The sequence below is a fragment of the Macaca thibetana genome, chromosome 6 (assembly GCF_024542745.1).
Source record: "Macaca thibetana thibetana isolate TM-01 chromosome 6, ASM2454274v1, whole genome shotgun sequence".
In the NCBI taxonomy this organism is placed as follows: Eukaryota; Metazoa; Chordata; class Mammalia; order Primates; family Cercopithecidae; genus Macaca; species Macaca thibetana.
This window is the reverse complement of record NC_065583.1, coordinates 115824917-115834893: the sequence shown is the minus strand read 5'-3', so window position 1 is coordinate 115834893 and position 9977 is coordinate 115824917. Positions and strand designations below refer to the sequence as shown.

The following is a 9977-nucleotide window of genomic DNA, read 5'->3' as shown; positions in this document are numbered from 1 at the left end:
TAAATAAATAAATAAAATAAAAAAATAAAAAAAAAAAACATATTCATTACTTCAAATACTTATCATTTGTGTGTGTGTGTGTTGAGCACACCTAAAATCTATTCTTGTAGCAATTTTCAATCACCTTGCAAAAGAGGTGAACACATGGAGAAAAATAATGGTGGCAATTTTTGCAAACAACCTGCCAAATGATTTTACCTAGTTTTTTCACTGCTATATCCCAAGTATGTAAAACCATCCCTGGCCCATTGGTATTCCAGAAATCTTAGTTGAATGAACAAATGAATTTTATGCCCATTACTCCTGAGCCAGAGCCTCTCCCATAAATTGCTCCTTATCTCTAGTAAATACTTAGAATAAACTATGTTTTTGATGAATATTTACAATTGAAGTCCTGTATCTACTGTTCTTTTAAAGTTAAAATCAGCTTTCACTGTTTGATTTCTATCTTCTTTAGTTATCGCAAAGTCAGACTTATTATTTCCAGAGACTATGAAGCACACCATATTTCACAGGGTGCTTCCTCTCCAAGGAGTTTGAAAACACTTTCTCATCAATCTCCACAGCTATATAACAAGGTAAGTGTGTCCCGTTATCTCCCCTGCCTTTTCCTCTCCCTTCTGCTCCCAGTCAGCTTTTTTTCCCTTGCATGTCTTCAAAGATGAAACTAGCTTAGACATAACAGAACAACCACTTTCCAATACAAAACAGCTCCTTGAATTATTGGCCTGGACAACTTTCTGAAAGGCTGGGCAATTGCACAGGGTTATAGGCAGTGGGCATGATAATGCCTGGAATGGTGTCAGATATGGAAATGTCTGTGGATTCTACTCATTTCCCTATTCTTGCCATTGCCACATAAGCAAAGTAGATTGAAAAATAACAGAAATTCACTGGATACGTTAGCCTCACTGCTACGGTCTGAAAGTTTGTGTCCCCCTAAAATGCATGTGTTGAAACCTAATCACCAAGGTAATAGTATTAGCAGGTGTAGTATTGGGGAGGTGATTAGGTTATGAGGAAAGATCCTTCATGAATGAGATTCATGCACTTATAAAAGAGGCTTCAGAGAGGTTCCTGTCCCTCTTGCCATGGGAGGTTACAGAGAAAAGGCAGCCATCTGTGAACAAGTAAGCAATCCCTCACCAGACAACAAACCTGCTGGTGCCTTGATTTTGGACTTCCCAGCCTCTACTACTGTCAGAAATAAATTTCTGGTGTCTGTAAACTACCCAACTTATGGTATTTTGTTATAGCAGCCTGAACGGACTAAGACACAAATGGGTCTAGATTTTCTAGGAATATAAGGATCAAATAGGTCTCTTATGGTTCTTAGTAAGTGAACTTAAAGAGCAAAATTGATTTCCTCTGCTCTCCACTTACTTAACTAGACAGATGTACCATTCTTAATACACTACTTAACATAGTATTTTGGGGGTTGCTCTTCCTGAAAGGCTGTTCTCTCTTGGAATTATACCCTCTTCAAAAAACAATTGACATCCCCTACTGAAAAAGAAATTAATATTAATCAGGGAATGATTCCAATCATTACTCTATGTAATAGCATTCCTCATTTACTCATCCAAATGGCAGATTGTTCTAATGCTGTGATATGTATTAATACCTTTTCCAGCAGGCCCCTGCCATCCGGATTGGGAATTCTTTTAGCAGAAGACAAAGCCTTTTCACATTTACAGATGAAGCTGCAAAAGGAAAGACCCACAGGAAAAAAAATCCCTGACTTTCCCTTTCTGTCATTCGCCCAAATATCCCTGGCTCAAAACCTCATCAGCATCTTCTACTGCCTCTCTCTTCACATCCAGACACCAAGTCCTGCCAGTTCCTTCTTTGATGTATTTTTCATCATCTTACTTGTTTTCCATTCCTTCTGCCAGCTTCCCACGTTCAGGCCTTTATTGTTTCACACCTGCCTCATTGAAATCACCTCCAAAGAGAACACATCTGCTTTAGTTATTAGTGGTCTCCACTGGCTAAAACCGCAGTTTCAGCTTTTTAACCTGGCATAAGTACCTCCACATACAAATCTCTAGCACCTCTTTCTGTACTTATCACTACTCTGTGAACCTTCTGCTCTAGCTAAAATGTTCTAATTGGTATTTCTAACCGGATCTGCTACTTCAAATTTAAGTGGCACATTATGTGTAAAAACCATGTGGCAAAATTACAAACATTACGTAAGTTTGAATTTTTTGCCCTGTACATACCCCTGGCCACCCTATTGCAACTCCTTAATGGTTAATGATTCTCTCCTCATTCTTATGCTCTCCTCCTTACTCTGCTCAAAACATTCTTCCTCTCATCTAGCCATTCCTTTGGCTTTGGACTCATCTTTTCCTCTCTCTTCCCAGACCACTTCCAGTTAATACAACACATGGGAGGTTTTGAGTCTACATCTTTCTCAAGGATCACCATTTGCATAATAAACCCAGGCAATTAATCAACATCCAGCAGTCAGACAGAAATTTCATTCTAGGCCCCCACTTGCCAGGAAGAAGGGATCAGGGTATTTCTGTCACCTCATAAGGAATGTCTGCCTTTTTGTATCACCCCCCCATCGGCCCAGAGCTCAATCCTACATACAATACAGTGTTCTCTACCCACTCTTCCCTTCCCACTATGAGCCCACAGTGATCTTTGTCCTCTGAATTCTTATAGAGCCAAACTCTTGTGATTCACCCTGTTTACATGACACTTTGTCCCCGTCATGAGTAGTTACTTGGCCTTATCAGTTTATTTTTATATATTCAAATTGGTTGAAAACTACTTTAAGGTAACAACAGCATCTTGTATTAATTTGTAGTTTTATATTTCAATATTATCAAGCAGTAGCTGACACAAGATCACTGAAAATCGGTTAGTGGTGCTTCTTAGTCACACGGGAAGTGACTGTTAACTAACAATTCCTTCTCTTAGTTGAGGTGTTGATAGAGGCCACAGGAAGGCCTGTAGAAAACAGAAAGCCATTGTCCCTGGACGAAGAGATGCCAGAGGAGGGAGCAAAAGTGGGAAACAGTTAAGAGTCAAAATTCAACTGACAAATATGTCCACTTCAGCATTTTACTCAACGTCAGGAACACATTTATGTAATGTGTTTAAAATTACAAACTCCAGATAGTTCTTATTCCATCAATTCTTCTAATTTTACTCCTTTTTTCTTTTTTGGAGATAGAGTCTTGCTCTGTCACCCAAGCTGGAGTGTAGTGGCGTGATCATAGCTCATTGTAACCTTGAACTCCTGGCCTCAAGCGATCCTCCTGCTTCCCCTAGGCCTCAAAAAGTGTTGGGTTACAGGTAAGAGCCACCACTAGCACCCTGATTTTGTTTTTCGCCATTGGGATAATATGTGTATGTACATACATCACCTGAACCAGGTTTCATGAGCCTCAGAGTGCTCGCTGCCCTGGCAATAATAACCCTGACCTTTGTTTCCTTGAGGTTTACCCGTGCTCACTTTGCCCTGCAGCCATCATTCTGACACCAGAAAGCAGTAGAATGAACAAATATAACAACAGAAACAAGAGGTGTTCCTGACTACTCAAGTAGGGAAATAATAAAGCATAATAATTAATTTTAACATAGTAGTACGTCTTATATACAGAACACTACTATGGAGGAAGACCCAGCCAGAAAATAAAATGCCCCTATGCTTTTAATTGACAAACCCCAAACAATTAACTGTTCCTTTTGAAACAGTGGAGGTTATTTTCTTCCAGCTGAATGTTGCAGGGAAGACAGAGGAGGGATCTCAGCACCATCTGCTGTTTTAAAAAGGCAGGTTGGACCCCTGCTGCTTTCCCCAGAGACTAGTTTTGCTCCACATATCTTCCATTCTGTCCATGTTAGAAAGAAACCTAAATGTTACCTGCAGGTGCCAGTCATGGAAAATGTGTGGTTTTATGCCTAAATGATACGTGACTTTCTTTTTCCAGAGGCACAGTTTTTTTTAAGGAAATCATCCATCTAGAATGAGTTTTACTGTTGAAAAGTACACTTATTTCCCTAAGTCAGATCCCTGACCTATAAAGAAGGATCTTCTTCTAATCACTGTATTTTTAACTTTAATTTTAAAATTATACAAATAAATACAAGTAGAGATTTTGATTGAAATAAACATGCATGTGTTACTGATATCAGTTAATTGTAGCATTACCATTATTAAAGTCTGTTATTGTCATAAGGAAAAGTGAAGGCAATTTTGATGCATCAACACTTTACCTTAGTACAAATACGTTAAAGAAAAAAGAAAGCATCAGGCACTCTTTAGAGATATGCAGCTATTTTATTTCTCTAAATTCTCTATTGCCTTGACAATTATGCTCCAGTTTAATGTTCCTTCTCCATTCTTGTATAAATATTCCAAAGCAGAAAGAACAAATGTCCAAAAGTCATTGTCATACAATTCTGTAAAAGACACAAATAAATGGAAGTCTCAAAACTTCTAATGTAAAACTTGCTGGCCAAGACATAATTTGGATGAGCAAATTTGGGGTTTGGATTTTTAAAATATAGACGTTGTTCCTAAAATTTAGTATAACATACATAAAAACTTGGTTTCTGATATAGGTCTACTTAGATTATGTAAGCAAAAATGAAACTGAATTATCAAATGAGTAATAGTTGTACTGGAGAAGTCTATCTTACTTTCTTCACTGCAGACCCTTCTCAGCATTATACATGTATAGACAAATTATTCCCAAAGTTCTAGAACTTTCCCTACTTAGCTGGAATATGATGTCTACTTCCAGTTTAGAATACAGAAGCAGACACCAAAGGAAAGTTTTATTCAGTCTGACAAACAATAAAATGGCTTCAAGTGACAGAGCTGTCCTTTCACTTTCTTAATTGTAAACAAATGAACTTTTCATTGGCAATTTTTGCAATGTGTAAATGTAATACGGTTCTCAAAACAGCAAATGCAAGCATTCGAAAGGTACAGTTGAAGAGAGAGGGGAGTAGGGATCAATTATTTTGTGAATTTTCTGGAAAACAAAACCATTATTCATAAGAAAATTGGAGGCTAGATCAAGCAATGACAACCCTCTAGATCTCCATCACGTAGTTGGAAATTTACATCCAAAGAGAGTACCTAAATAACTTCCCTTTCTGGGGCAGCAAAGATTTTAACCAGTTTCTCGGCAGGAGTGGCAAGGCTTCAAGAATAACTGAAGGAGAGAAAGCCTGGAGTGCTCCACAATTCAAAGGGCAAAAAGGTGGTTTCCGTAGACCCTTGGCACAGCAGAATGGCCATGCCAGGGAGCAAATAATCCCATAAAAGATTCTTAGCTTCCCCAGGAAGACCACCTCCTAACTAGTCCTTTAGGACCCTGCTATTTAAACTATCTGCCTGCTGTCACAGATAGTGCTAACTTATGGACTATCTGGGCATTCCACTGAAAGCCCAGAATTCCTATTTGGAAAACTAAGTTCTGCTAACTTTGTGTCTTGGATGTACTGTAAAGCAAATGCAGTGAGTGTTGGGACACGCTCAGCAGAATTATTCCCCGATCCAAAAAGGACAAGAGCGTGAATTAGGAGGAAAAAGTCTACATTGTAAGGATAAAATAGCTCTTTCAGGTTTTACTGGGGCAGCCAGCTGGAGCCTCGGGCACGCGCGCCCTGGAGAACCTTTCCTCTTTGCCGCCCCAGCATGTCGCCCCTTTAAAGCCTTCTTGGTCTCTCCAATCCCAAGAGTTCCGCGGGACCTTGCGCCGCCAGCTATGGCAAAAACCTCAGGTGTCTACCCGCATTTCAGGGCGCCCCAGAGCGTAGGCGGAGTAACCCAGATCCGGTAAGTCAGTCAGCAGCCAGGAGCGCCTACCGCCCTGCCAGAGCACAGATGGCTGGGGAGGCGCGCGGATCCCAGGCCTCTCAGCGTCCCCAGAGCGCAAACAGCGGCCGGCTGGCGCCTCCCGCAGTAAGTAAGTGGCGATGCCAGGACGTACACATTCGCCAGCTACCTGTGCAAACAGCGTCCGTTCTCTCTCCACTGTATGATTGTCAGCTTCTTTGGTGAGTGCTGACACCAAGACAAGCATAGACAAAGTGGTCTGCACACCCTCCTCCTCCTCGCTCTCCCCCACTGGCCCGGCCTTGTACTTACAAGTCCACTCTAAGAGACACCTTCTAGCCACTTGTTTTGAGTCCAAGGAAACAAAGGAAGCAGGGGTTGTGCACTGCACGAGAGAGTTAATCTCAAGTCTGTGCGAAGACAGGGAATCCGAAAAGCAGCCTCTTCCGCCTCTCTGGACCAGCAGATTCGTGCATAAGGGTGGGCGAGGGCAGAGAGGGAAGCAATGAAAGAAAATAAAAGATAAAAATAGGGAGGAAAAGGTGAATATTTCAAGGGCCAGAGGGCGGGAGAGATGGAGCAAATTCCCGAACCTCAAGTCCAAGTTCTAGAAGTTGGGTGATAGGGTGGAGCTCCTTAGTGGGCGCGGCGGCTGTGTGTACAGTTTATTTATTTTTTAGTTTTTGGATTTTCTGCCTTGAACAACTAAGGATTAAACATCTACCGCAAAGATTTAGGGGATAGAAGAGAGAAGAGGCAATTGCTGGGATCAAAACTGATGCTAAAGGCAAAGTCTGAGCCAAAGTCGCTTCTCACAAACGGAATTTTCTGGGCTCTCACGCCCCGCCGCTGGGTCTCCTTTGCACAAAGCGCCCTGCGCTGGAGCGGGAAGTGGGGAGGGGACCAGGTCCGCAAGCCGCGGGCGGAGCAGAGAGACAGAGAAGAAGTGGCAAATTATCTTAAGTGTTGATTCCCTAGGGTTGGGGGAAGCATAGTGAATGGGGCAGATCCTGTAGCCCCGACTGGCCGGCTACTCCTTCGTCATCACTGGCGGCAGAACTTACACTTAATGATCTTCTTAAACGCGTTTTGAAAGTCCTTGTTGAAGTATGCGTAAATGACCGGATTAAGCAGAGAGTTGGAGTAACCCAGCCAATTGATTATGGCTCCCAACAGCGTTGGCATGTGGCAGCTGCTTTCGCAGAAGGGCAGAACAAGAGCCACGATGAAGAAGGGCAGCCAGCAGAGGATGAAGGTGCCCATGATGATGCCCAGCGTCTTCACTGTCTTCCTCTCTCGGGCCAGGGCCATCTTGCGCTTGGCATCGGCGTTGCGCTCATTTTTCCTCTCGAAAGAGGCGGAGGCACAAGGGGTAGAACCAGCCTCGCTGGGCAGAGGCAAGTGCTCTTTGGAGTTGCCCACTCGGTGCACCTCGATCACCTCTAGGGCGGCGCCATCGTCGCCTTGCCTCACCGCGCCATTGGCGCACAGAGCACCCCCTGCCTTGCTCTCCACGCCCAGCCTCCAGTTCCTGCCCCCCGACTCTCCATTCACGCTCTTCTTGGGCTGCGGGGTGGGAGATGCTCCATGACGGGTGTCGGCTCCGGTCTTCTCCACCTTTTTGACCGTCTTGCGGATGCGGAAGCGCGCAGCTCGGAATATGCGCCCATAGAGAACCAGCATGAGCAGCAGCGGGATGTAGAAAGCTCCGAAAGTGGAGTAAATAGTGTAGCCGTGGTCCTTGCTAATGGTGCATGCGTCGGGGTCCGAGCGGTCTTCCGGGGTGCGCCAGCCCAGCATGGGCGGGATAGAGATGAGGAAGCCAATAAGCCAAGTGAGCGAGATGAGCGCAGCGGCGCGCCGGGGCGTCCTCTTGTTCACGTAGTCGATGGGGTCCGTGATGGCCCAGTACCTGTCCAGCGCGATGGCACACAGGTGCAGGATGGATGAGGTGCAGCACAGCACGTCCAGGGCGATGAACAGGTCGCAGGTGACCTGGCCCAGTGTCCACTTGTTGAGCACCTGATACAGCGCGGCCATGGGCAGCACTAACACCGACACCATGAGGTCGGTGACCGCCAAAGAGCCAATAAGATAATTGGCCACGTTCTGCAGGGAGCGCTCCAAGGCGATGGCAGCCACCACGCACGCATTGCCCAGCACCGCGCAGAAGATGAGCGTGCCCAGCAGCAGAGAGGTGATCACTTGGTAGCTGAAGGTCACGTCGGAGATACCAGTAGTGTTGCCGCCGGTCTCAAAGGGACCCGGTGATGATGTGGTGTTGTTGCCCTGACCAGGGCTGAGCACATCCATGCCTGCGCGCCCGGCGCGGGAACGGGGAGGGAAGAAAAAGCAGCGCGAAGATCCGCCTCGCCCCTTCCCCTGGGGTCTTCCCCCCCGCTTCTCCTGGGAAGTTTCGGAGGAAGGGAATGCAGGCACCCAAGCAGGAAGTTCTTACTGCTTCGGCGAAGGTATCTCTGAGGAGCAGCTTTCAGGCGCTTCCCCGGCTCGCGCAGTCCAGCGCGTTCAGAGGCTCCAGCTGGGAAACTGGAGTTGGCCTGAAAGCAGCTCCAGGATCTCCGGGCGGCGGAGAGGTGGCTGGAACGTCTGTCTGTCGCTGTCCATTTTACTTTGCCGCTCCCAAACTGGCTGTCGGAGGAGCTGGAGTCTCTCCTCTAGCAAACAGTCTCCAATCCCAGAAATATCTAGAACGGAGAAGCCCCATCCTCCACGGTCACTCTGTGACCCTCCTCTCCCTGTTTCCTTCCTTCCCTCTCTCCCCCTCTCTCCTCCTCTCTCTTCTCTCTTTCTCTTCTGCCTCTTTCGACCCCCTTCTCCCCACTTGCCTTCCCTTTCAGTCTCGCTCTTCCTCCTCACTTCCCTTTATTTATCCCTCTGTGAGTCGCTTCGAAAGCCAGGCTCCCTCCCTCCCATTCTAACCCTCCCCTCCTAATATTTCCCCAACCCCAACCCCGAGGAGTGCCTCTTTCCTCTGGGTCCCCGCCCTCCTCTCCCTCAAGCTCAGCGTCTTTGCTTTCCAGTCCCTTTTTGTCAACAGAGACTCAGAACTCACTTACACACACCGGATCCCTGTCGGTCAGACCAAGGTTGTAACAGATAAACTCCTCCTCCAATCCAGTCAAACTGGGGAGGGGGTATTCGGGGAGAGGGAATTCCGACTACTCATTGCCTCATATTATCTGTCAAATTCTTAAATCGTGTCAGCATCCCTGAGTGGCAATAGGAGATGAGTAAAGGAAGCACAGGGAGCCTGAATGGGAAGGTGAACAGTCCTGGGTCAGTCTCCCAATAATTGCTAATTGAAGGAAGAAGACGGAGTGTGTCTCGTTTTTAAAAAGTTACCTCCCTCCGTTCTCGCGCCACTGCACTCCAGCCTGGGCGACAGAGCGAGACTCCGTCTCAAAACAAACAAACAAACAAACAACAACAAAAACGCTACCTCCGTTATCATCTAACAGTCAGACCGGATTCTTTCGGGGAGGATATTGCCTGTGACATTTTTTTTAACCTTGCGGAACTAGGAGAGAACGAAATTATAAAGGACGTGTCAAAGGACAAGGAGAGGTAAACAACTGCAACTCGAAATGAAGAACAAAACTCAATGTGATATATATTCTAAACACACACACACACTTTTCCATCACTACTACACTTGTAATTTCAGTGACACTGTCACTTTGTGGCTAGCAAATTCAGGGATGGAAATATTTTGCATATGTGTTTTAAGTGAAGCCTGGCATTTTATATGGCCGTTTGCACTTCCTACCAGAGCCTGCAAACCTCTGGGGGAAACTTGGTGGAATCCCTGTTCGCTAGCCGGCTAGCCTCTCCTATCCCAGAAACTGGGTTCAGCACCTGGGACAGCTCTAAGCAATAAGGGTTTATGTCGCCACCTTCTGGCAAATGTTTTAGAGTGCCGTCTAGAAACCCTTATGCAGAAATAAAGCAAGTATTGAGGAAGTACAACTTCTTCTAGAAAGAGGAAGACAGTTATTAAAAGAAAAGGTAGCATTGAGTTTTGTCTCCTTCCTATTTTCTTTAAAAATGGTTTTAGTGCCCTCTTTTGCTCTGAATTGCTCTGAAACATATTATTATATGTTTTAGCTTCCTTCAAAAGCCTGAAGTATCTGTCATTCACAAGTTCTAA

The 9977-nt window shown here is 45.2% G+C and overlaps 1 protein-coding gene across 1 annotated transcript; it reads right to left on the bottom strand.

Annotated features, from left to right (window-relative positions):
- Positions 1-4284: 4284 nt before the first annotated feature.
- HTR1A (5-hydroxytryptamine receptor 1A) lies at positions 4285-8744 on the bottom strand. Its single transcript, XM_050793766.1, has one exon. It carries the CDS (start codon positions 8120-8122, stop codon positions 6854-6856), a length of 1269 nt encoding a protein of 422 aa, XP_050649723.1. The 5' UTR covers positions 8123-8744; the 3' UTR covers positions 4285-6853.
- Between the last annotated feature and the right edge of the window lie 1233 nt (positions 8745-9977).